Source organism: Ambystoma mexicanum, chromosome 3p, assembly GCF_040938575.1.
Source record: "Ambystoma mexicanum isolate Mex_15411 chromosome 3p, UKY_AmexF1_1, whole genome shotgun sequence".
NCBI classification, from domain to species: domain Eukaryota; kingdom Metazoa; phylum Chordata; class Amphibia; order Caudata; family Ambystomatidae; genus Ambystoma; species Ambystoma mexicanum.
The window spans coordinates 136,509,864-136,537,856 of record NC_090925.1 but is presented as its reverse complement, the minus strand read 5'-3'; the positions used below and the strand labels follow the sequence as shown (position 1 = coordinate 136,537,856).

The window sequence follows — 27,993 nt, the reverse complement described above, 5'->3', positions numbered from 1 at the left end:
TTTTTTTGTTCAATGTAGCACCTGGATGCCTAAGGGCTTTGGTGCTCAGGAAATACATAGAAATAGAAAGTGTCTTCTTCAGTTGCTTGTTGTAGTGGGTTCCACTTGCTCATGCTATCAATTATACTTTTATAAAGATGATACAATGCTGGGAATGCTCGGCCTATAAAGATGACACGGTTCTGGGCATGCTCAGCCTATAAAGATGACATGGTCCTGGCCATGCTCAGCCTATAAAGATGCCACAGTGCTGGGCATGCTCGGCCTATAAAGGTGTCACGGTGCTGGGCATGCTCAGCCTATAATGATTTCACGCTGCTAGGCATGCTCAGCCTATAAAGATGACTCGATGCTGGGCATGCTCAGCCTGTACAGATTTATTTTATTTATTTATTTATTCAGATTTATTTAAAGCGCACGTCAGCCCGGGGGCATCGTGGCGCTGTTACATGAATACATACATAGTCTGGTTACAATGGAAGGAAGATGGTTACAAAGCAATTTTCATTACAGGAAACATTTCGTATCGAACACTTTTCGTATCAGATGTGTGCGAGCTGAGGTGGGTGAAGGGAAGGTGGAGTTAGTTGAATAGCGTGGTTTTGAGGGATTTGCGAAAGAGATACAGAGATGGTTCTGCTCTAAGCGCGTTGGGGAGGGCATTCCATAGCTTAGGTGCTATGTGAGGGAAGCCAATGCCGCCGGCTTTGGCTCTTTTTACAGTGGGTACTTGGAGTTGGTTGGCGTGGTGACTTCTTCTGGGGCGGATGGAGGAGTTCTTGGTTATAGTCTCAGATAGGTAGGGGGGTGCTGTGTGGTTGATGCATTTGTGTGTGAGGGTGAGGATTTTAAAGTTGATCCTTTCCTTGACTGGGAGCCAATGGACGCGTCTTCTGGCCTGTGAGATATGGTCAGTTTTGGGAATGTGTAGTGCAGCACGGAGGGCATTGTTTTGCACTATTTGGAGCTTGTTTAGGTTTTTTGATGAGGTGCCTGCCAGGAGGGCGTTACAGTAGTCCAGTCTGGCTCCTATAGTAGCTCTGGCTATGGAGAGGCAGTTGGGCGTGGTGAGGTAGGGTTTTATGGCGTAGATGAGTTTGGTAGTCAGAGCAGAAGCTGAGGCAATGGCGCTGGTTGGTCTTGTCATAGAGAGTGTCGCGTCAATGTAGACTCCTAAGGTCTTGACGGCAGCGGAGACAGGTATGCTAATACTGTCGATGATCAAGTGCGAGTAATCGGGGCTGAGTTTGGTTAGAGTTTCGTTAGGGGCTAGGATGATGATTTCGGTTTTGTCTCCGTTTAGGCAGAGGCCATTGATAGCCATCCATGTTTGGATAGTTGAGTAGATTTTGAGGAGGGCTTCTGAGTCAAGGTCGTAGTCTCCAGAGAGGGGGAGGAGGACCTGCGTGTCATCAGCGTAGTTGATGTACGCTATGTTGAGGGAGTCCAGTAAGTCAAAGAGGGGTTTGGTGAATAGGTTGTAGAGGGTCGGTGCGGTGCAGGACCCTTGTGGGACTCCACAATTGATAGTGGTGGGGGGGGCGCTATCCTGGTCAGAGTACACTTTCATGGCCCTGCCTTCAAGGAAGGATGTGATCCATGTGGTAGCCTTGTGAGAGAAGTGTGCAGCATTGGAGAGGTGCGTTGTGAGAATGCTGTGGTCGACCAAATCGAATGCTGCAGAAAGGTCGAGTAGGACGAGGAGGGCAGGTTTGCCTGTGTCCATTATTTTAGTAATCTGATTTTTTAAATCTAGAAGAGCAGTTTCAGTCCCATGGCCTTTGCGGAAACCTGACTGTCTTTTGCACAGATGACACTGTGCTGGCCATGCTCATCATATAAAGATGACACAGTGCTGGACATGCTCAGCCTATAAAGGTGTCACGGTGCTGGGCATGCTCAGCCTATAATGATTTTACGTTGCTGGACATGCTCAGCCTGTACAGATGACACAGTGCTGGCATGCTCAGCCTATAAAGATGACTCAATGCTGGGCATTCTCAGCCTGTACAGATGACACAGTGCTGGACATGCTTAGCCTATAAAGATGGCACAGTGCTAGGCATGCTTAGCCTAATAGATGACACAGTGCTGGGCGTACTCAGCCTATAAAAATGTCACGGTGCTGGGCATGCTCAGCCTATAAAGATGACTCGATGCTGGGCATGTTCAGCCTGTACAGATGACACAGTGCTGGGCATGCTCATCATATAAAGATGACACAGTGCCAGGCATGCTCTGCCTATAGAGGTGCCACAGTGCTGGGCATGCTCAGCCTATGACGACGTCACAGTGCTGGGTATGCTCAGCCTATAATGATTTCATATTGCCGGGCATGCTCATCATATAAAGATGACACAGTGCCAGGCATGCTCTGCCTATAGAGGTGCCACAGTGCTGGGCATGCTCAGCCTATGACGACGTCACAGTGCTGGGTATGCTCAGCCTATAATGATTTCATATTGCCGGGCATGCTCAGCATATAAAGATGTCACGGTGCTGGGCATGCTCAGCCTGTACACATGACACAGTGCTGGGCATGCTCGGCCTATAACGGTGTCACAGTGCTGGGCATGCTCAGCCTATAATGATTTCACATTGCTGGGCATGCTCAGCCTATAAAGATAGCACAGTGCTGGGCATGCTCAGCATATAAAGACAACAGAGCGCCTGTTCACCAGGCCCACCAGAAATGGAAACTTTCACAGCTGCATCCTGTGGTAGGAAACCCCTCAAGACGTCTTCCATTTGTACAGATTCCTAGGCTGGTATTTTCTTAAACAAGTGACCCTCCGGTAGTCCTGTCTGCACTGTATTTACCACATTAATACATCAAATATGACAGTACCTATTTATATTATTTATATTTGTAGGTGTGCTTGTTTTGTGACCTAAGCTATTTTGATCTATTTCCCCCATGGGAACTATTGCTTTTGAATTCACAACAAAGAACATAAGTATATTATAAACACTGTTACATTTAAGAAATGTATAGTGGTTCTACATGTCATCTGCCTAACATAATAGAAACAAGGTTATACAACACACCCAGAGTGTCCCCTTCCCTTTGACAAGTCTCTGGGCCTCCTGATTTGGTCTGTGGATTTCCTGGTCTCATTCACCTGCAAATGATGATGCAGGCCTCCCCCTGTCTAAACTCTCTTTGCTTCACGCCATTGCACCAACTACCGCCAGGGATCCCAAGGGCAGGTTGACTTTTCTAAATGTTTTTCCATTGGAGCAAACTTCTGTGAATGGATACAAATTAAAGTGTAATCGAAATGTTCGGGGAAAGACATCAAAGGTTTCCATTTCAGGGATGTGTTGGATCCCACTAAGGGAGGCACATCTGCATCATCCTGTGGCTTCCAGCTGAGCTCCTTCAGATATGAGGCTTCTTGGTACAAATGAAGGGTCTTAACGGTGAACAACCCGACATTTGCAGGGCCTTGGATCCCATGTAGACACACTCGCCTTCATCTGTTATTGCACATCTGGAAAGAGAAACACATTGCATCACAAAGGGGACACAAACATCATCATGACTATTATTAGCATTGTAGATCCTAACACACAGCTAGAGGGACTGGTATTTAATGGTAATCACTGCTGGTATTGGTATGGACCCAATACCAGCTGGTATGCCGACCCACACCCTGTGTACTCATACACCGAAGGATGTTAAATCCTAGTTATGTAATAAAACACCCCAGCAATGTGCTGCAGTACTTCCTTAGGTAACTTCGGGGAGCACCAGGCACGTGACCCTGAGTGGCATATAAACAATACCATTTCCTAAGTGTAAGCGCAGAGATAGATTGCGATCTATCCCAGTTTATCGATCTAGTTAGAGATAATTTGAATAACGCAATTTCATTCACTTTAGGGAAGCACATTTCAATATCTGTCTCACATGTTGAGCCCTTAAGGTCAGTAATGTGTCTATATCATCTTCACTATTCAGACGCTGCCACCTTCCAATGTGTAGATAATGAAGGTAGCCCCGACTCGAGGCGTAAATGCGTCGATTTGGAGAGACCAAGTATTGAAGGTAGTAATTTCCCTTCAATTCCATCTAAGCAAGTAAATGCAGTTCCGGCAATGCTTCCAAGCCGTAAATGATGCAAGGAATGACACTTTTTCTATATAGCTCAAGCAGGCCTTCAATTGACTCACCACATTTCCTGTTAATGACATTTTTGCTTTGGCTTTTAGCATATCTTTATAAAAAAGATACTACGGGGTAGGATGTGATGGGGTGTCCGAGATAAACATACGAATAGACAGCCTCCAGGTTTTCCACACCTGTATGCCATGTAAAAGGTAGGCTGCTGTGCTTGTTCCTGGCCAAGGTCATAACTTTGGTTTTACTTTGGTTGACCCTAAGGCCATTACATCTTGCAAACCATGCAGGGCATCAATCGATCTCTGCAGTCCCACAGGAGTTTGGTCAATAAGGACCGTGTCATCAGCGTATGACAACCATCCCAGCGACCTAACAGCTAATTTTTGGGGAAATTACGGCATTCATCTAGATGGGACTTCAAGTCACATACGTACAAGTTGTATAGTGCAGGGGCGAGCACACAGCCCTGTTTTAACCCTATGTTAGTGTTATTAGATTTGGTAAGGATGCCATCCTGAGCTACTCGAGCCGGTGCACTTCTGTACATTTACAACAGTTTGATGTAGTGCAATAAGGTGGAATCAAATCCCAAATTTTTTTCAGTTTACTCCAGAGACTGGTACGTAAGACTCACTCAAATGCTGAGGAGTAGTTAATGAAACACAGATAGAGGCAGTGATTGGACTTCCGAGTTACCTCTGCCAGTAGCAATTGTAGGGCCCATATGCTGTGTGTCACGTGTCATGCGTCACATTCCCAGCTGGCGCCTATGGCCCCGATTCCGCTTGCGGACTTCCTGATCCCTGTCACGCCCAGCGTTACATTCACTTAGCGGTATAGTCTTTTTCCGCTCAGGTGCCGTAACGTTACATAGCCACACCCCTCTCTCTGTTCAGTGCGTTGCAACCCTTCCACGGTCAGCTGCATTTTTCATCGCTGCCGCGGTCTTGCTATACGCTGTTCCTCGCTCCTCTGAGCATTCTCTTGTTTCTGTCCTTCTTCTCGTTCCCCGGTCCCCGCCATCGGGACTCTCCCTCTTTCTTTCCTTTTCCCGTTTCTGCATTCCCGTTGTTTTTCTACTTTCCTTACCTGTTGCTGGAGTTTCAATTGTGCCGGAGCTTCCCGTTTTGCTGATTTCTTCTGTTTCCATCTCTCGTCTGTTTGGCCCAGCTGCCATCGAGATACCTGCCGGCCCTAGAGGTTTTTTGCCTACATTTGGCTTTTTTCCCCCTTTCTGTCCCTCCTGGGAGGGGGGCATGGTCAGGGCGTTTTCTTACCGCCCTCACTGTGGCTCCCTCTTGTGGGAGACACGCTCAGCCTAGAAAAAAAGAAAAGGACTACAAAGCACATCGAGCGCTCAGCCCCGTAGAGGAAGACTCTGATTCTACAGGTGAGAAGGTTGAAGAGGAAAAGAGGGAGATTGAAAGCATATCAGAGGTCAAAGTTGACATCATGCTGCATCATCTTCTGAATTCCATCTGCTGGGGGCTAAGTAATTTCTTAGACTCTGCCCATCTATTCAGCTGTGTTAGTAGAATAGTAGCAACAATCTTGCTGCTAGTATCCAGCATAGCCAGGAGTCTGAAATTCCAAGGATCTGTGAGACTGCCCCTTTTATGAAATGGGATGAGAATCGACTGGCGCCAACTTGTGGGTATTCAGCCCATGGCCATAATCTGAGACAATAAGGTAAATAATAGTTCTGGTACAGGGGAAAAAGAGCTCCACAGAGGCTACTGGTTAATACGGTTTCACTACTTTTTTGTGTTTATACCTGCACCCCTTCCGCGCTATATAAATGCGAAATTATGGTAGGGCATGGATTTTGTGAATTATGTCATCTTGTTACACTATGCTATTTGGTGGCTGTAAGGAAGGCATCTTATCAAACAGTGAAGACAGACACAAGTGATCACTGTTCAAGGGTGTTTTGTTGAACTTCAATAGGTTGGTTGGACGCCTTTCTAACCCTAAATCTAAGGATGGGAGCAAGCTACAACCATCAAATAATAATAACACAGTCCTAGTGGAGTCTCTGTCAAAATAAAAAAGGACCTATGCTAATAAACTTATTGCCAGTCCTTACTTGTAAATACAAATGGTGTGGGACAACAATGTATGCAAAAAGAAAAGTGTTCAAGAAATGATATGTCAGGATATTTGAGCAGTTGGCTTCCCTTCCCCACGTTTTCAGCACGGGGCAAGGCAGCACACTCGAGCTTCACACACACTCTGGCTTCTCTGCCATGAGGACATAGTTCAAAGCATAGGTATCGGGGCCTTCTGTGCCAAAGTCTCTATCCCAATAACCGTTTCTTATTATAGAGGGCCTGATGTAACAAACAAGCACCAAAGTTCCTTTCTTATGAGGATTTTCACATTCACATGTTCATGGGTCTCCCTCCTTCTGGCTCGGACCCTCTTTAATCCAATGTTCACAATTGGTCTACCTCGATCGGGCTCAGACCACGGATCTCCCTCCTTCAGACTTGGACCGCTAAATACAATATTTACAATTGCTCTCCCTGGTTCGGGCTCGACCATGTAATCTCACTCTCTAAGATTTCCTTTTTGTATAATAGACTTTCGATTGTGCGATGGATTTTACTTACACCATTGCAGGACCACTTCGATTCACTTTATCATTCTCATTTTTTCTTTACTTTCGCTTCTGCCATTTCTTGGCTGGATGCCTCTCAGAGATCTTCGATTGAGCACACATCTTTTGGTGCTGGACCACCCTGTCACTGGTAGTGTATCTTTCTCGGTTAAAGTTCAAACATCCATCAGCAGTTAAGCTTTCCTCACGTCTTTCATCACACGCGTTACTAATCTTCATTCTTGCGATCTTTATACAATGTTGCTGCTTGCAAACTTGACTTTAACACAGACTGGTCTTGCATCAGTCTCCCCCACGCACTGGCTGTGTTAATCTCTCTGGCGCTGCTTTGATCCTGGAGCCAAGGACGATACTACAGTTGCTGCTGCTCCTTCCCGACTCGGTCAGCCATGCAGGTGGGTCCCAGGTCTCTCCTACACACAATGCAGGATCCTTCAGTCTGGTTTTCTGGCCTTACGCTTTTTAATCTGATGGATAATAGAAAAAAAATTGTTTCTCGCCAGAAAGGTCAAGGGTATCTCCCTCCTTGCGCACCCTTCTTGGTTTGACTTCTTTCTCCCCTCGATCAGCTACCATCTGGAAAACGCTGTTCTTTCATGTGTTTTGCCTCACTCTGAGTGTGCTCTCATGCTCCGCCTTTTACCTGTGTGGGTAAGCTTAATGAAATTCAGGTGTGAGTGGTTACCAGTCGTTTCCTGACCTTGCCTGACTATAGTAGAGGGACGTGTCAGGTCCAATGATCGGGTGTGAGTCTGTTTTCTCCCAGATTGGGCTGACTGTGTGAAAGTGTTGGTGAAGGGGAGGGGGGAAGTTCCCTAATATCCTACTGGGTAGGATGGGGTGAAGGGAGTGGGACACCGCATCTCTCCATCAGGTGTCCCACTGTCCGAAGAACCCTCACCCAGGTGATCCTCCCGCACTGGTCCACCCCCAAGGTCTGTATCCAAAGGCAATGGCTGTGCCCTGGCCACCTGAGAGAGAGATTCCTGGGCCTAGCAGGTGAGACATCTTCTGGTTTCTCACAGTGGCTTATTAAAAATATTTTTTGGTTTTTTACATTTATTTTGAAAACAGAAATGGGTCTAATCCCCTGATCATTTTGACGCTAGCTACAGCCAGGTTTATTGTTTTTTTAATGTTTTTCTCTGGGGAGCTGTGTTCTGGGTTACAGGGGGTTAATTAACCTCCTGACTTCCTGTAGTTTACAGGACAGTCAGCCTGTCTGTGGTGACAGATTCCTCACTTTAGGAGGCAGTGTTGTGTCCAATGGTTATCCAACAGGGGAGGACACATTGCTAGGATACTATGACTGACAACAGTTTGGAACCAATGGATGTGTGACAGTGACATCAATTGACAGTTAGGACTGGAGCCTTAGAAGAGCAGGTTGCTTCCTAGCAAGGGAAGAGCTGAATAAGTGCCAGGAGTAGTGGTACAGAGCTTGCAAACTACTTGGGCACCCTTCTCTAGACAGGGATAGAGCCAACATCGTACCGTGAAATGCTTGTGCTGGAGTGTATGGCTTTCATCCTCTAAATGATGGCACTGTGAGGAATAAATCATCTGCATGGTGGGTGTGGGCTCGACTGGACTTTTTTTGAAATTTTAAAGTAAATGGACAATGGTAGACCTGCCTCAGGAAAATGTGTGGGGCTAATCCACACACATTTTCCTGTGCTCACACCACAACTAAAACATACACCTGTGAACTCTGGCATGGAAACAGCCTACAGGCACAGTCCACCCCTGTCATATTTAGTTGGAATATGACGGGAGAGGAGAGCATGATGTCATCACAAGGAGAGGGGCGAAAAGCCCCCTGCCATGGACAGCCTGATTAACTGACAAGGGCTCCATGGAACCACCCTGCTCCTTTGTTAGGCCTGCAGCTGGTGGCAGTGATTAGCATACCAATAGAGGGTACTTCAAACAGGCTCCCAGAGGGCATGGCTGCAGAGGATAACAAAGGAAACAGGAAACCCAACAAACCTTTCATATTTAACTGTGTCAACATGAAGCCAGCTCCCAACTCCCAGTATCAATGACAGTGAACTGACATGTCGGAGTCTATTTTTATAGTAGGCAACCCTCGCTAGGGGCCCCCCATTTCATAAGATACAAGAATGAGGTTTGCAGAAGACAGATAATCTGGTTTTGCAACACCTTTAAGGGAGATCTGCTGCTTTAAAAAGGAAGCATAGAGGGAGAACTATTACCAGAGAGATGCTTTGATCACAGCAGACAAGAAGGCAGGTGGGACCTAGTATGACAGGGGAGTGAGCCAGAACTCTTTCTGTTGAGAGAAGGGTAAGCCATATTGTTTCTGGGACACCCCTTGCTCCTGTAGGACCCCCTTACCTTTTCCTGTTGTAAGGCACTCTGGTTATGACCTCACACATACAGAACATTGTTGGTGGGGACGCCGGGATTAGTTCACTAAGGTAGGCTCAGCCTCCACCCATCCCTGTGGCCCACTTGGCTTTAAGAGAGGACTGGAGCCCCTATTTCAGGCAGATCATCTGAAGACTCCACTTGAAGCATGAAGAAGAACTCATTCTTGGACCCTGGCTGAAGGTACAGTCTGCCTTACAACTTCAGCCTGTGAAGGAAGGCCATGTACATCCAAAGAGGAAATCAGGATCCCTCCCCTTAACTTCTCACAGGGAACAGAGGGAGAAAAGAACTCAGAAGACTCTCCAGCCGCTTCAGAACTACCGGTACCCAGCCAGCACACAGTGTACCCTGCTAGGCTCTGCAGCAAGCTCCCTCGACAGGGAGTGCTGGAAAGTCTCTGAACCCGAAACCAAGGACAAGGTAGCTGCCTGCAAAACACTCCCTAGCTCTGAGCCGTCTGCCTTAAAGGACAACTCATGCCCATTTAAGAGACTGGGAGAAGTGCAACATCAAGCATCTGCCGCTGTCGCCTTAAAGGAGATTTTCGAGCCAGTCTAATTCCTCGATCTGCAGCTGCCTGCAATGCTTACCGCCATCACGCCTCGAGCTACCACCGTGAAGCTATAGTTGCTGAAAGAACCTGAGACATCTTGATCAGCACTTCAGAATCGCTAATCACCACTAAGACAACGATTCCTGATCCCGAGTTGCCATTAAGGCGAGCCTGCAGCTGCTATTCACCAAGTTTCACTCGCCAAACCATCTTACTGCTGAATACCTGCCACGGATTCCTGTCTTGAGCGCTCTTGCAGAAGCCTAAAAAGTGCCCTAAAGCCAGCTCAACGCTGGCGAGCACCAAGCACAACTACAGCAAAGGGTACATTGTGGTTCTGTCCCCCTCTTCCTTCCACAAGGCCCCTAGAGACATTTAAAGATCCTTTCTCCATGTTTGCTGAAGCCAAGAGGCCGTTAAAAACTGTTGTCGTTATTAACCATACCAACTACCCTCCTTTCAGTATCCAGAGAGATCCCTTTTCCATCTTAGAAACTGCCTGTTCTCTGCATTCCTTTACAGGGTGCGTTGTATTTAATAGTGTTATTAGATTGTTTGTCATGACAATATTAAAGTATTTTTTTTAATACAACCTTTACTGGACACTCCTTTTGTCATTGCTTAATAACTATTTAGCTGTGTTTGAAGTAACCAATGATCCATGACCGTTAGAGGCAATAAGCCTGCCATTCCGTCTAGCCTACCAAAACTGGACAAGGAAGATTATCATTTTAAATGTATGCTTGGTTAATCAAATCTGTCCGGAACCATTATAGTGTATTAGATGTGTGGTGCTGATTGATGGTTTAAAAACCGATATTCACCCCACTACCCCAGAATTTAATTCATCACATTGGTGGCAGACAGTCAGATCTAGTTGGAGCCTTGTGCACAACTTAGTCACCCAGTGATAAAAGTACTGTTGCAGTCAGTGTTTATAACACTGCCAGGTATTTAATAATAATCATGCATCTTGACATAGAGACTGTGAAAGGCATGAGCAAAGATGTCCTGCACATCCTATGCCAAGAGAGAGGACTTCCCCACTGAGTCAGGATTAATAAACCTGAGCTGCTTATCAGCATCCAAACTTGGGTAGAAGCTAGGGGGGCTGGGGCAGAGACCCCAGGGGACGGGCTAGGCCCTGTGTACCCGAATGTTGAAGACCTTCCACAAGGGGTGGTGGAAGATGGCGAGGAAGACAACCTAAGTAGTGTTGATCACTAACTACCCCTCAGGGAGGTAAGATTTGTTTCTCAACACTCCAGAGTGTGTCGAAGGTCAGGGGCTAGTGCGGTATTCCGCAGGTCCCAGGCCTTAGCACAGTCTCTAAGTGGCCCAGTAATTGTTCCTGCTGTAAATTATGTAGCGGCTAGAAAGCTCCTGTTGGAGGAGAGGAGACAAGCGCTGGAGGAACAAAAACAGGAGGACAAGGTCACCATAGAGCTGTGCAAGCTGGCACTCGAAGAGAAGAAGGAGGCCAACAGATCCACCTCTAGCGAGGAAAGCAGTAGTGGTTCAAATCAAGGTGCCCATGACAAGCCTAGGCAGTCCGTCCTATGTAGTGGGGAAGGACATTTTCGATTGGTTTTCAGTGCCCTGGCTTGCTTGTTAGCTACAGGAGGTGGAGGGGGTACTGTGGGGTGCAGCCCTGATGAGTTGCTTACCGACACAGGGGACTGATACAATTCTTCAGTTAACTCCTGAAGAAAGGCGCATTTATGAGAGCATGAAGATGGCCATTCTCAGGAAGTTCTGTAAAACCCCAGAACAGTATCTCAAGAGCTTCAGAGACCTTGGCAAGAAAAGTGGGCAGACATGTGAAGCGTTCACACACTTGTCATTGAAATATCTGAGTGGGTGGGTGTCTTGCAACAAGTTTACACATTTTAAGGGAGGTACAATGTGATTGCATGTGAGCATGTCTTGAAGAATTGTGAGGTCGACGTACACCAGCATCTTGTGGACAAGACTATTACAGACCCTGGGGAGCTTGCCAAAGCTGTTGACATGTTTGTCAGTACTCGAGTTCAGAAAAAAGCTCAGGTGAGCCACCCAAACACTAAGAGAAATCCCCTGACAAGAAAGTTAACATGGATGGAAAGGACAAAGGACGAAGATCCAACCCACTTCGAAGTCAGGTCCCCAAAGCCAGAAGGGAAACCCCACAACTTTAGTTCAGCCATGCACCCAGAAAAGAAATGCACAGGCACCCCTAGCACAGGGACACCTGCAGTCTCACAACCCAAAGTTTGGTTCTTGCAAGGAGCTGGGCCATAGGAAAGGGGATCCTGCTTGCAAGGGCTCACCCAAGCAAGCCATAGTGAATGTTGCTTTTCACAAAGAAACAGCTGAGGGAATGCTCGTATTTTACTCGGATGGCTCCTCCATTATGTGTGAGAGGGGGCCAAGTACTGGTGGGTCACACCCCCCTCGCCCATTATGGACGAGCCGCCCCTACAGTCAAAGCCATTTCACATCTAACAAAAATGTTTAACAACTCGGATGTAAGCCCAGGATGCTAACAGCATTAAGCCCTGTTATAGGACAGGCTTTGTCATTAACAACCCCTGAACCCTCGCCAAAGTGCACACAGAACAGAGTACTTAACACTACACTCATGGGGCCTGATTTACAAAAGCGTTCCACAATGGCACAGTCCCTTTGAAAACGCTTTGTAAATCAGGCCCATGGCCTCTAAAATAACATTCAAATCTTGCCATGGAATCCAGACTCGCTGAAGTGGGCCAATAACTTTGCAATACCACGATTGTTCCTCATATTCCAAGCACCCAGAGGCCAAACAGGGAGAAAACAATACTCCACTACTTTAAGATGCTGGCAGCCCCATCTAAGTGTGAAACAGAATCAACAACAAAGTCTTTAAAGTCTTTACTTGAAATGGCCTTAAGCCCCTCCTAATAGACACGGTTTTCTATTCCCAGCTCACCAGTCATACCCTCCCAATGTCGGCCATTGCATTTATCACACTAAATATCTATATAAGCTAGTTTTCGGCCACAGTCTGAAAGCAGGTAATGTTTTGTGTCTTAGTTTGTGTGCCTGATAGGTTTCTGAACACTCTTTTATTTAAGGGGACATTTTGCAAAGTGTCTTACACAGTACTGTTGCAGGCGGTGCCGTTCACCCAGTGGAATTGAGTCCCGTTGTGCCGCAGACCGACCCACATGTGCTTTGTGCAGATGAGTTCCAGCATGAAATCCTGCAAAAGAGAAAACAATTCAGGCGTGAGATTTATACACTGTGACATAAATTAACTGCATTTGATTTGTTGTCAATTTGTGTATTTATTTAGTGCTTTCTATAGAGTGACAATCACCACATTTCAGCTGTTTCTAAGTTCTTCTGAACAGGAATCGTGGAAAGGAAACCCGGGTAGCAAAGGGAGAAGGCAAAGTAAGTGAGAGAGGATAGCAACACATTTCAGAAAAAAGGGAAGGGCCACATACTCGTGGGATTTGTCAAAGCCAATCTATGAAGGGATACAGGAATAGCAGCAAGATGACAGGGAGGGTAGGCGCCAGAGTTAAGAGATGATGGGCCTCATTATGAGTCCAGCGGTAGCCGTGCCGGTAAAAACAGCACGGCTGCTGCCAGAGTCATTTTTTTCCAGCACCTGGCAATGGGAAATCACCGGGGCATTACATCCCAGACGGTCCCTCTGGTCAGGCACCAGAAAAAGAAACTCCCCATTCCCATTCAAGTCCCATAGCACTCAATGGGAATGGGGAGGGCGGTAGCACCGGCACCATCCATAATGGTGCCGGTGCTACCATCAGAGTCTGCGGGCGGGTGCCGTTCTGACCGCCAGGTCGGACCTGCCGGGAGGGAGGGCACCGCCAGCAGAACTCGGAGTCTGCCGGTCCGGTAACAACGGTGCTGGTAGCTTACCGGAACCATTGTTACCGGACCGGCAGACTCCTAATGAGGCCCGATGTGTAGGAAGGGGAGTGTCCTGAGGCAGGTGGGGAAGAGAGTCAAAAAATGGATTCCATTCAAATGCATTTTGACACAAACTGTTGGAATTCCTCAATTATTAACAACAAGCTTTATTTGGAATAATCATAACAGCGTTAAAACATACACATGAAAAGAAAGAAATCACAACAGTATTAATACAAAACAAATTATAAAAAATAAGATAATCGTAAGTAAAATTATAATAACATTGTCAAAGGAGATATCATCATGTCCTTAACAACCTCAAAAACCACAAACCCTGCCATACAATCTGTCAATCACTGGCTAGTATTTTGCTTGCATTGGTGCGCAGTGTTCACAAATACAATGAAACCCTGCCTGACATGCTTGTATGGGAGGGAGCGTGTACAATGGATGCCTATGGGGTCTGCCTGCTTTATGCTGGTGTATAAAACAGGTGGACCCCTTAGGGATCTGCAGCTTTTGAACCGACCCATAAACGCATGCCGGCGCAGATGCTGGCAAATGTGTATGGCGGAGAGGCAGGTAAGGCAGAAATGCAAGTTGTGTTCCTCCCCTCCTCTGTGCCATACACATGCTTGAAAATGAGCTCTGGTGTGATTAGAAGCCTTCTATTCACATTACGGCTCTCAAGAACATGATCCCCTGTTCTCTAAACTGATAGCAAGGTTTTCCTGCCACAAACCCGCATTTTAAGCCGCATTTAAATTGCATGCTACAAACCAACAACCCCCATTCATACGTGGATGGGGGCAAACTAATGTAAATATGTGTACATAAAGGTAATTTTTCTAAGCAACTTTTCTCTGGTACCTGTGCTTGTTTTTGTTACTGTAGAAAATAAAATGTTCTGCACTTACTATTTAATGACTGAGGGTGGTGTTATAGTCATAGAATTAAGTACTGCTTACTGCCTTGCTTTATTTAGAATTACAAATGTTAGACATGCTGTCACAGTCAGGCAAACCTTAACTGTGTAAATGCTCATGGTAATGGATGTCAGATGTCGTGGTGTGACCTCGCATGCACCTTTGAATGTCTTTTATTTAAACAAATTCAGGTTTTAACCATAAAACACAGCATGCTTCTTGTCCCACAATTATGGGGCGGGACTGTATAACAGATGTTAAATTATCAATTTCCACTTACTTGAAAGAGATATTTTTCAACGAATATCTCAACAGATGGGGGATCAGTTTGGGATTCTTTGATGAAGACATCAGTGAAGTCAATACACCCATGCATTGTGTAACACACAAGGTGCCTCAGATCACAGATGTGTGTGAAGTTGCATTCGTTTGTGGAATGAGATAGTCCATGTTGTATAGTCATTCAGATCTTCCAGGATATTGCAGCATGAAATAGAATATTTTGTGCATAAAAAAGCAAATTTTGTGACACAAAATTGTATTTATTGCAGCATCATTGTGGCACAATTAGGTGGGACAGGTGGAAAGACATGTTTGAAAACTACCTGGTGGCAATGGGAGGAGAGAGATTCAGCTCAACTCGCAAAAAGGCATTATTACTTCACAATCTTGGTGTGGAAGGCCGTGCAGTGTTTGATGGGTTAGGCAGGGCACAAGCTGGTGAAGCGGAGGGCACAGATGAATATGCCCTTGCGATTAAACAACTCAAGGATCATTTTGAGCCTAAAAAAAATGTTACATTCGAGAGGCACAAGTTCTTTCAGCGTACGCAGGAGTCCTCAGAATCCGTGGAATCGTACATAGCCTCATTAATAACATTAAGCCACTCCTGTGAATTCGAACATCTATCTGACTCGTTAATTAGAGATCAGTTAGTGAGGTGCATAAATAATATTAGGATACAGGAGAAATTGTTGGCAAAAGACATGAAGTTGGATGAAGCAGTGGACCTAGCCAGAAGCATAGAACAAACCTCACAATATGTCAAAGAACTGAAGTCTGACAAACAGAGTACCCAAGCTGTGCGCGCAGTTGATCACAGGAAGAGACTTAATGTCAATACAAGCAGGAAAGGAACATGGGGTGCGAAGTGTACCAGATGTGGCAGTGTCAAGCATGGTCCGAATTACCCTTCGTGCCCAGCAAGGAATGCTGAATGTTTCAAGTGTAGGACCAGAGGACATTTTGCTAATGTATGCAAGAGGTCATCAATAAATCTCTTGGAAACCAGAGACAACCAAGAAGAAGGTGCTCACTCAGCTTACAACATACAGGAGGTGTACTCCTCGCAAGACAACCCCAGACATGTCTTCGAGATTTCGACCATTGGAGGAGGAGACAGCAAAGGTCCAACAGATGTTTTTGTAATTGATGGTCAAGAAATACTCATGAAAGTTGACACATGTTCCCCATGGACCATCATTTCTAAAGAGACATTTAAAAATGTTCTAATAAAAGATGAATCAATGCTGGATCCACCAAGAATTCGGCCCTGCGGCTATGCGGAATCCCCTATTGAGATGCTGGGACAGTTTACTGCAAGTGTGCAATACAGAGGTGGAGAATGCGTTGCTGACATTTTGGTTGCAAGAAAGGGAGCCTCCCTTTTAGGTTGGGAGGAACAAAGGAAGTTGAGAGTCAGGGTGCAAGCTAGCGCCACTGAGCCTGTCACCATTGCCGAGATTGATGATATGTGGTCAAGAGAGTTCCCAGAGGTCTTCACCGAAGGTCTGGGCAGACTCAAGAACTTCGAACACCATATTAGACTAAAGAAAGACTCTCAGCCTATTGTTCATAAAGTGAGACATGTGCCGTTAAACATGAGAGCGCAACTACGCAGTGAACTCAATAACTTAGTAGATAAGGGTGTAATTGAACCTGTTGAGGCCACAGAGTGGTTGTCCCCCATTGTTTTAGTGGCCAAATATAATGGTAAATTAAGAGTGTGTGTAGATTTGTGCAGTCTTAATCACAATATTCTGGTGGAGAGACATCCCCTACCCAACATTTCCGAGACACTCTCCACTCTTGGTGAACCCAAATTGTTCTCTGTCATTGATCTCTCTTCTGCCTATCACCAAGTTCCCCTTTCCCGAGAATCGCAACATCTCACTGCCTTTATCACACCTGAAGGCACTTATAAATACAATCACATGCCATTTGGGTTGGCCTCGGCTGCATCTGTGCTCCAAAAGGTGATGGAGGAAGTGTTAAAAGGGTTGGAAAATGTTAAGGTGTTTCAAGATGACATTCTGATTTTTGCAAGTTATGAGCATGAGCATGACAGAGTACTTAGGGCAGTACTATGCCGACTGAAAGAGGCTGGGTTAACGGTCCAAAGAAGCAAATGTAAAATAAGTGTTGAGGAAGTGGAGTATCTGGGACACAAAGTTTCGAAAGAAGGTATTTCTCCCAAAAAGTCACTCATATAAAGCATTAGTAATACTCCTCAGCCCCAAGACAAGGACCAACTACGTTCTTTCATGGGACTAGCGGAATATTACCATAAATTTGTGAATGGCTTTGCATCCATCTCATCTCCATTGAGGGAGTTACTAAAAAAGAACGTGAAGTACACATGGTCCAAAGAGTGTCAGGAAACATTCTTGCAAATCAAAGATTGTATAGTCAAGGTCCCATCCTTAAGTGGATTCATGTTTGGAAGGAAAACGTTGCTTTCAGTTGATGCTAGTACCCTTGGCTTAGGAGCAGTTTTGACTCAGTTTGACTCAGGTAAAACTGAATACACAATTGCATTTGCATCCAGGCCACTTAGAGGAGCAGAAAAAAATTACTCGGTCATTGAAAGAGAGGCACTAGAAGTATTTTGGGCAGTCACGCACTTCAAGTTCTTTCTATGGGGTCGACCTTTTATTGTCAGATCAGATCACAAGCCTTTGGTTCAATTGATGAACGGTTCTGAGTGGGCCAAAGGGTCTCCAAGAGTTTCGAGGTGGATGGTAGAACTCTTGGGTTATAATTTCAAGGTGTGTTACATTCCCGGGAGGGAGAATGTGGTACCAGATTGTTTATCCAGATTACCTGTGTGTGATGGTGAATTGGAGGGAGCACCTGAATTTCAAGATGTGAGCATTGCAGAAATTGAGCATGATGCCATTGATAAAGAGATGTGGATAAGAGCTGGTGAGGAGGATTTAATATTGAATCAAGTTATGATTTGGACCAGAGAAGGATGGCCTCACAAGAATATTGTGGGAAAAGAGTTTGACAGATAGTTTGGTGTGAAGGACGAGTTAAGTATGTCTGAGGACGGATGTAAACTTAGAAAAGGAAATAGGATAATACCCCCCAGTGGAGTCAGATCTCATTTAGTGAATATAGCACATCAAAGTCACCTGGACATGGGAGGAACAAAGAGATATTTGCGGCAATATTTATGGTGGCCCGGGATTGACAGCGATGCAGAGAAGTGTGTTAGGGGTTGTAGAGAGTGTGGTAAGAGTGACAAGACCAAGATGGTTAGAGAAGTACCAATAAATCCTGTCAAAGTACCGAGTGAACCATGGCAAAAAGTTGCAGTTGATTTGATGAGACCATTACAAAACCTTGACAATGGGTATAAATACGAGAAAGTGTTTTACAGGGAGGGTTTCCTGACAGAATTAATCACTGATAACGGAGTACAATTCTGTTCTGAAAGGATGTTAACTTTCTTGAAGAAATTTTGCATCAAACACACTAGAACTGCTTTATATCATCCAAGGGCCAACGGCCTCGTTGAGAGAGCCAATAGGTTCATAAAGGTTGGTTTGCAATTGCCCATGGCTTCTAATCTAAGATGGTTTGGTGTAGTACGAGAAATGATATGGAACTACTGTACCACACCACACTCAGTTACAAATGTATCTCCGTTCATGTCATTGAAATGGAGACAACCTGGAACAAAACTATGTCCAGGGTGGATGGACTTAGCCAAGAGTTCCAACATTGATCGCGAGAGAATTATGACTCTAATCAAAGAAGCACAGGATGTGTACAAGGAAAGATTTGATGAGGACAAGAGTGTCAAAAGTAATACCTGGAAAGTGGGAGATTGTATTCTCATAAAGAACCCTAGATTCACTCCAAAATGTGTAGAAAGCAAATACATTGGTCCCAAGAAAATATTTGCGATAAGAAACAATGTAGTAATTGTAGAAGGGAGGGAGTGTTGGTCAATGTCCAGAATTGTGAAATGTCCAGAATGCATGAAGGACAATGCACATGATAAACATGACAATGGTGAACATTACAATGGTGAATTTGCTAATAACAGTATCAGAGACTCTAGTGTCATAGATAAGTGCTCCAAGGATGACAACAATTCAAGGTCTGCAGCAGACACATTCAAATAGAGTCAAGAACAAACCCGGCTGGTTTAAGGATTATTATGTGGAGTAAACAGCTGTATGCACATAAGGGATGAGATGTGTTATGATGTAAGTGTAAGTTAAAACAAGTTCATAAAAATGTATTACCAGATCCTAGATAAACATTGAGCTGCACTATGAGCTCATTAAGTTCTAAGAATGTTATTCTAAGAATGTAGATGAGAGACAGTAGAGACTGCAGGGAGAGAGCCATGTTGGCACTCGGCTCTCATAGGCCGCTGTCGCTGTAATGAAATAAATTACTGTTTCTTCATCACTGCTGCCTGGAGCCCTTATTTCCTCAATTTTGAAGTGAGAAAAATAATTAAAGTGGATTGTTTTTTTGAATGGAGGTAAGTTATAGACATATATATTAAATCATACTTGTGATCAAACCTACAATCCAGCCATGTCATCACAGGATATTTAACCTACACAGTGAGGGAGGAGAAGCACATTATTGTGATTCTATTTGCCCATCTCTCACTTCACCTTAAGCTGGTGGAGGACAGATTGTCTGCTGAAACCCGACATTATTAGCACCAGGTAACAGAAAATGCCTAAAAGACCACCAAAGAATTAACACTCATACAACAAGCTAGTGTTCAGCAGGTACAAGGGCCTTAACAGTTGAATGAAACTCTGGGGGACAAGCAAGTGTTTGTGCAGAAATAACACGTTGTAATAGATGCAATACGAGACGAATTGAAAGTGTTCAAAGAAGCAATACAAAGCCTTAATACAGATCTTTTAAATATGAATGGCATTCATAGCCAGTAGCTACAGATACATAAAGGTTAAAGGCCTAAATATGTGATCAAGCCACTTATATAAATAGCACATTAGATGACATGATAAATAAAACAATGCTATTGAAAGAGACTAAAGAGATTGCACCAAAACCTGTTTTGAAGGACATTGATTAACAGACTGAATTTGATCAGCTCCATAATAATGTAAAAATAATTAGGAAGCAAACGAATCAGTTAGCTCAGGAAAAATGCACTGCAATTCAGGAAAACACCAGTTCACCTTACAAATAACACAGGTGCAAGTACAATAGTCAATGCAAATATTAGAAGAAAATGTGATATTGAGAGAGAAATCAGAAATATGAATTAAAGATCTTGATGCAATGTCAAACATCTGAAGAAAGATCCAGCTAGTTGGCAGTCCATAAACCAAGAGTATACATAACAATGAATATTTACCAGAAAGGAAATGATCCACTGCAGAATAATCTACAATACATGGAAGAAAAACTGTCTTACAAAACTAGAGCATTTATCACAAGCCAAGCTAGTCTGAAGGCATTTAAGGAAACGCTAGTACAAAGTAAACAGCAGATACTGATTGCAATAGACCATGATGCTACACTGCTATACTGAGACAGGAAATCAAAGATATTCAGTTGAGTCCCAAAACACAATCAAACTCCTGCAGATACGTTTAATTGAAGAAGGGAGATAATCTCCAATTCCTGAGACTAACTCTCCACTGCCCAGACCTTTCCCGAGTCTTCCTGGTAGGTTTGGTACACCTAGCCATAGTCTGGACCAGGCATGCCAGCAAGACATTCCCCTTTTGCTCCTTTGCGTTCCATCTCTAATTCAGCTTTTCACACTCTTTGCAGTATCCCTTCATGTTCTTCAATTTCTCCTCTTCTTCACTCTATTCATTGGCTATCTTCTGAATTCCATCTTCAGTTCAGTTTCCTTGCTATCATCTTTAAATGTCAATATAAAGAGATTGGGCCAACTAGACCAGAGATGACAGCTGACTATTGTTCATATCATAATAGCTTTCTATTTATTGTACAAATACATGTGTCATATAAAAAATATATACAATGTTTGTATTCATTAGTCGGCTCCACAGACCAACTGCAATACATCCCTTCAACAACCAATCATTCACAACTCATTCATACAATCATCATGTTTACAAAGAATTAGAAAAAAGTGAGGTTCTCTTTAGATCACAATAATAGGTCAAACAGTTGTTAAATTAAGCACTCAATTATTTTACAATGTGCCCCTCTGTTGGTATTCATGGGGTTTAGAAAACCGTTGTCAACATGTTTCGGTTGAGTTCTCTTAGCAAGGGTGGAACAGTCCCCTCATATCGTGACTTAATATTCAACCTTCTTCAGGACAGGAGGACAATCGACAATTCTGCGTTGCCTCTTGGTAAAGACCAAGGGTGAAAGGTGTGTGTGGCAAGAGAGCCTTAAATCTCCTCTGAAACTTTCAGGGGCTGGCAAACTGGTGAGGTGGAGTAGATCCCGTTGTGAGTGCTCCCAGAGGTGGTGCTTCACGTGATGGGTGCCTGTTATTTTAAGGAAGAGAAATTATTTTTTCTTATTTATCTCTTGTGGCCCAGTTAAATAACAAGGCGGATTAACTCATGCGAGGAGCCGCATATTTGAAAACGCTTGTATTAACTGTGTAATTCATCACAGTTGTATCTAACGGTAACAGTTCATACCAATTGATGTGGATGGCTGAAGAAAAACAGCAAAGGAACTTTTTCAGAGTTTAGTTCAGATGCTCCGTAGAACCATTAGTCTGCGGGTGATACCCAGATGAAAAAATGTGTTGGACTTCTAAGTATTTGCACAATGTTCCCCAGAAATGTGAGGTATATTGACTCCCTCTATCAGTGATGATTCCATCAGGTAGTCCGTGTAAACAATATACGTCCTTCAAGAACACATGAGCCATAGCTTCAGCTGTGGGTAGACTTGGGAATGCTGAAAAGTGGGCAAGTTTGGAATAGTGATCAATTGTCACCATGATTATAGTTTGCCCATCAGAGGGCAGCAGTTCTATGATGAATTCTGTGGAAATCTGTCTCCAGGGTGCTACAGGTATTTCAGAGTGGTATAACTTGCAGACGGATCCAATACGAGGTATTTTATATTGAGCACACAGGCCGAAACAAAGCACTGAGTGCCCTTGTGTCAAGAGGGCCACCAGTAGCCTCTACAAATCAAATCATGTGCACCTCTGATTCCTTTATGTCCAGCAACAGGGGTGATGTGACAAAGCTGAAGTGTCATCAGTTGTAAAGGTTCTGAGGGTAAATACAGCCATATGTCATGATATCACAGTACATTAAGGTGTTGAAGACATGAATCTTTTGGAGAACAGGTTTGTTCTTCTCTTACCAGGTCCAAAAAGTGAGAAATATGATATATAATCTGTTTTCCTTCCAGTATCTTGGTGGAATATGTGACTTTGGGGTTCCCTAAGTCTTTATGAGATAAAGCGTCAGCCATTGTGTTGTTGGTACCAGAGATATAGGTCACATGAAAGTCATTTTGGGTGAATTAATTTCTGGTGTAGCATTAAAATTGTTGGAACATCTAAAGATTGTGATGATCCAACCGCATATCAACCTGTTCCTGTGCCCCAAGCAAGAATTGTTGCCACTCTTTACAAGCAGCCTTTATAGCAAGCAGTTATTTCATTATCGCTGAGTAGTGGATGTCGGAGTCAGAGCCTCAACTACGAAAGTCTTGGTGGCATCCGGTTGTCAGAGTATGTGAGCTGTGGTAAATGCAGCTTTGAGTTCGGCAAATGCTTTGGCTGCCAAGATCTTGTTAATTTTTAGGAGATTGATTAGCAGTAAGAGCACCCGGGAGAAATGAGCAATAAACCTCTGTAAAAGTTCACCAAACCGATAAAACGCTGCAGTTCCTTAAGTGCCATGGGCTTGGGCCAGTCAAGAATAGCATTAATTTTCCTCACATCCATGGATATACCTTAAGCAGATGAGCGATAGCCCAGGTATAAGATGGAAGGTAAGTCGAATTCCCATTTTTCGGGTTTAATCAGGAGATTGTGGTTGAGTAACCGTCTAAGGACTTCTTAGTATGCATAGTCGAATTCTGAGAAAAGATCAGTAAGTCATCCAAACACACTATAGTATAGTGTCCCAAGATGTCTGCGAAAAGATGATCCACGAATCGTTGGAAAACTGCTTGTGCATCAGCTAGATCAAACGGCATATCGCAGTACTGGAAATGGCCGTACAGTGTTCGAAAGGCAGTCTTCCACTCATCACACAGGTGAGGTAAGCTCCTCTCAAGATCAGTTTTGTGAAGATGGTAAATCCTTTGACTGCAGTAAGAATGTCCTTATTAATGGCAAAGGATATTTGTCTTATACAGTAATTTTATTGAGACCCCTGAAATCGTAGCATGGCAAAAACTCTGATTTGTTGATTGATGAGATCGTTAGATTGTGAGCAGAAAGGACTTTCCTTCTGCAAGAATCGATGAAAAGGAAATCATTTTGGAACCTTTTTTGAGGCATAAACCTTTGAATGTAAAGATCCTATCATGTATGCACTCTATGATATCGCATTGAGAATTTTACCAAGAAACTGGAGTGAGGGTATATTTTGACGATGTTAAGTAACCATGGAGAAGTTACCATCTAGGGTTGGTGTTTGACGACATTTGTAGATAGTGAGTAGAAGGTTATTTCTTCTGCACGAATCAGTGGAAGGGGTATTAGTCTGCAATTTGTGATGCTAAGATTCGTATATTGAGATTGCACCAACAGATCCTGATATGCATGTACTGGATAGCATTCCATTTCGATTGTGCGCAGAATCTAATTATCTGACAGAATCAAACTGGCAGGAATGATATTCAATGTTGTGAATCCATTCAAGTGAGGAATTGTTGAGGATTTTTAGATTTTTTTATTCTGATTTTGAGTGACTCTATGGTGTTAGATCGTGTTCAATGAACTACAATATAAATTATTGGGGATTTTTTTGCACACATATGAAAATGGCCACTGCTGCTACTCGGGTATGTATGTGCGGGGACTTGTGCCCTGTTGTGCACCTGTACTGCAGTGTGTAGTAGTGAGCTAGGGGGGCTGGGTAGTGGATGCCTGCTTCTGTTCCCCGTCCCCGCACACATAAGTAGAAGAAGATGTAAAGAGGACCTCATCAACATGTAGCTGGCATATAGAGTGGGTCAGGAATATAAGAACTCAGATCTAGAGAAAATTGTGACATTTGCAGTATTTATAATATTCAGAGAAATTGTTTGAATTACTAGTGATGATTACCAGATTAGTGCTGTAATTTAATGTAAACATTAATCTTGCCTACTAACTGTAAAGTGGTGTTTGAACCTTTAAAGATGCCCACCACTGTAGCAGACTGATTTTTTGAAGGCACTCACATTCCTGTCACATGACCACACTCTGGTTTCCTTCTTAAACACTGAGGAAGGAGGTGCCGGATTTGATCACCAGCTCAGTGCCTCGTTCCTTGTGTTGAAAGTTTGTTCAGTGTATGGAAACTACAAAATAAGAGTAAGTAAATACCAGTCCTTTCAAGTAAATGCTAGATTCGGGGAAGTTAATGGAGGTATTTTTTTATTTCAGACCGTTCGTTTGCATATTATTCCATGGGACCCTGACCAGGGACTGTGTTACATCACCATATATGGCTTGGTAATATCAGGTAAATCGGTGAGCCAATATTAATATTGGTATTCAAATTAGTTGGTGGGTGTTAGTGGGGGTTTGATTATTCCTAGATGGGATTTTTTGAAGTGGATTCTGTGGTTTACTTTTCTAGGAAGTTGTGTGTTTTGGTTAGTGACTATGTACATGGATGCAGCCTACGTAGGTGAGCATTGTTAATTTACAAGATGTTACAGGCTTGGTTTGGCAATAAAAATATTATATCTGACCGTTTTATGTTGTACATTAAAAATGTTCAGACATTAGAATTAAACTCACAGTGAACATATCCATTGCTGATACCGGTGAACAAACTGTGAATGACTACTGGAGTAGTTCATGATGAATGAATATGTTTATGGATTATGTGATATTTCTTATTTAGGTTCTTGAATGGTATGGTAGGAGCTCCCTTGATAAAGGATAGATGACCATCTGAAACATGTTGGGAATCCGAAATCACGAATGCTATTGGATTATTCCAAAAACATACACAGTAGAACATAACTGTAGAGAGTGAGTACAGTAATTTGTTTGTACAACTTATTAATGTTCTTCTATCCTAAAAAGGATCTGAATATGTATGTGTTGGATACATACATTATATTCAATAGGTGTTTTATTGAATATCACCATATGTTTCTGTTGAATGTTACTTGTTTGAACCAACAAATCATTGTGAATGTCATTAATTGATTTAAATTGGGTAAGGGGATTCATTTCCTAAGGAGTACATTTGGCGACTCGTTTTCTTTAACAAGTCCTTTTGTTGTGATGTTGTCATTGTTCTCCTGTTGAACCATTGGAGACACGCAAATGCACCTCAAAATATTTAAAATATTTACAAAATTAGGTGTTTGAAGAATTATTGCTGTACATTCCCACTTGGATAGTTTGTTTAATAATTCTGCTGTATCCATATTCGTCAGGAAGAAAATTGAGGCTCTGCCTTGTGATTTGGACTCTGTAATCAAGCCGTCCCATAGATCATCGTCCAGATATTTGCATAATGCTGTCCTGACATTTTCAGATAACTTACATATGATCAAAAGGGACCATGCTCACAGTCAATAAGTCTACAGAACAATCATCTGGACGATTTGGTGGTAAACTTCTTTTGCCGTCATCCTGGAAAAAGTACAGGGTTTTATGATGTTTGGCATGAACTGGGTGTAAAGATAGTACAGTAGCTGGCATTTCCTGTACCGAAACATTCCAGGCCAATGTAGATGGAGGACGAGATAGGGTAAAAGGGTTCACACGTCATTCTGATCTTAGAAACAGGGTTTCTGCTGTACAGTTCACATAGGGATTGTTGTATTTAAGCCAGGGTATCTCCAAAATAATGGCGAAATGTTCTGTGGTTATAAGATCAAATATAATTGTTTTTTGATGAGCAGCGACGGTCATGAATAAGGTTTCAGAACAATGAATCACTTATTCAGACAATAAAGGACAACCATCCACTCCTTTGACAGGTACCACGGCTGCTTTGAAGATGGTGTGTAGTCTTTGTGTAGTCTTTGTTGTTGTGCCCACGCTAGGTCTATAAATATCCCAGCAGCCCAGAGTCAACTAAGGCAGGGACCTTCCCAGTTCCCGATCCAGGGCCATTTGTCAATCTGATTAGGAGAACAAGAAGGCAGTTGTCAGACGAGTCAGTCTGGCCAAAAAGGGAATTAAATAGTTACCCATGCCTCTGGTGCCATTAGGAGCGAGTGCTGGCATTTCCCATTCTCCTAGGAGGGGCAGCAGGGTAGCTGCATACTAAATGATCATTAACGGTTAAATATTAGTTGACAATAATGATACCCTAAACATAATTTGAAACCAGGAGATCTCTGCTGCAATGGTTGTTGATTCCAGACTCTTTTCCAAGGATTCAACCAACCCTGGTGTTGGTTCCATAACTGAAGATTATTACAACTATATTGATTGTGGCAGACGCTGGTCTTGGAAGCAAGACCATGCAGAGCAACAGAGGTTCGAATCCCAGATCCATGCTTAGAAACCAAACTCAGGTGTGGTATTAGGCGTGTTATAAAAAAACAATTAAATAAATAAATAACTGTATATCCCCGACAAGGGGGGTCGTTTTCTGGTATACTCCCTGTACACTTATGAGTGGAAGATGTTACCTGTGATATGCTAGTTGGAGATAGTAATCAGAGCCACTAGTAACTACCTCAACACTAAGGAATCAACAAGGTCAGCACTCTAAGTAGGGAGTTATCCTCCCAATTAGAAGATATATAATAAACAGCCACCCCAGATTTATTCCCAGGTGTCATGCGCCCCTTGTGGAAACTATGGAACTCCTGGAGACTCCATTGAATGTTCCATCACAATTCCCACCGTTCTTGTTGAACGGTATAGTGGTTCTAACAAGATGGCTGCCGCACTTTAAACTGCTTCCCATTGCAGCGGCCCGACGCATTGCACATCCGTATCCTCACGAAGGCTAACGCTTGTGAGTTGTTTTCCCCCTTTGAGCTAACGCTCTGCAGTATTTTGCCACTCACTGTGGCTTCTGTCTTGTCGGGTGTCCCTTCGCCTATTTGTTCTGTCACCTCCCCCTCGCCTTCTGTGCAAGTGGCTTTCATGGCTTTCTAGTCCTCACCCGCTTGCTTTCTTTATTTCTCCCTGTTTTCTGCGTCTCACCCCGGATGGTTGTTTGCTCTCTACTCTTATCTCTGGTTCTTTCTCGGAACTCTGAATTCATTTCCCTTTCACCGGGCCTCGCCCCGTGTCACTATCTCTCTCTGTTTCGCCTCTGGCGGTTGTCAGGGGTGTTTTCTCTTCTTTCTTCCTGTGCTGCGCTACTCCGTCTCCTATTTCTCCCTGGGTCATTACACTGACCGCATCCCTGTGGCTCTCCTGCTATATCATTCTAGTCTGGTCCACGTGTACTGTAAAGTTCTTGGTTCCCCACAGATGACTCTGACCTCAGGTGAAGTTCCAGTGACTTCTTTATTTAGTTCCAGTACATTTAGGTAATCATATAGGGTCAAGTACATCTGGGTTCAGGGCAACATGCACCGGCATCCTCCCAGGAAGGCTTCATCTCACCAACTCTCACTCAGAACTCCCAACCATACAACAACATTCTCACCAGCAATATTCCATGTCACTCACTCAGCATTCTACTCATTCTGCAAAGACAACATGGAAACCTAAATCACTACATATCTGTAATGATTCGACACTAACCTGTCTCGTGCAGCAATCAATGAGGCAATTTGGGGAGTCCCCTGAGGCCCCTAAAACCTCCCTCCTCCCTCCTCCCTAAGAGGGAAACGAAGGGGTGTGCAAGGGATCCCAGGGAAACCCTCCTGGGGGAAAAAACCCTGCTGGAACGGATGAGAAGCTGGATCGGTCGTGTATCCGCTGGCTGCAGCTCCTCAAGATTTACAGGATTCACTGGATCTGGTCACAGAATCTCGGCGAAGTCTGGATTCTAAATAAGTAAACGAAAGATGAGTGAAGGAACTAGGTACGAGAGGAAACAATATAATGATTGGGGAAGTACCTATTGTGTCTGGAAGG

The 27,993-nt window shown here is 43.8% G+C and overlaps 1 protein-coding gene across 2 annotated transcripts in view; it reads right to left on the bottom strand.

Moving 5' to 3' along the window:
* Positions 1-362: 362 nt before the first annotated feature.
* LOC138580165 (C-type lectin domain family 2 member L-like) overlaps positions 363-27,993 on the bottom strand; it is a 518,366-nt gene continuing 490,735 nt past the window's right edge. For both annotated transcript variants that reach the window (XM_069650495.1, XM_069650494.1), the window contains 2 exons: positions 12,813-12,916; positions 363-3,494 (listed from right to left, as the gene is read on the bottom strand). In XM_069650495.1, the coding sequence (XP_069506596.1) occupies positions 3,383-3,494; positions 12,813-12,916 (216 nt within the window). In that variant the 3' untranslated portion in view covers positions 363-3,382. The remainder of the gene's footprint in view (positions 3,495-12,812; positions 12,917-27,993) is intronic.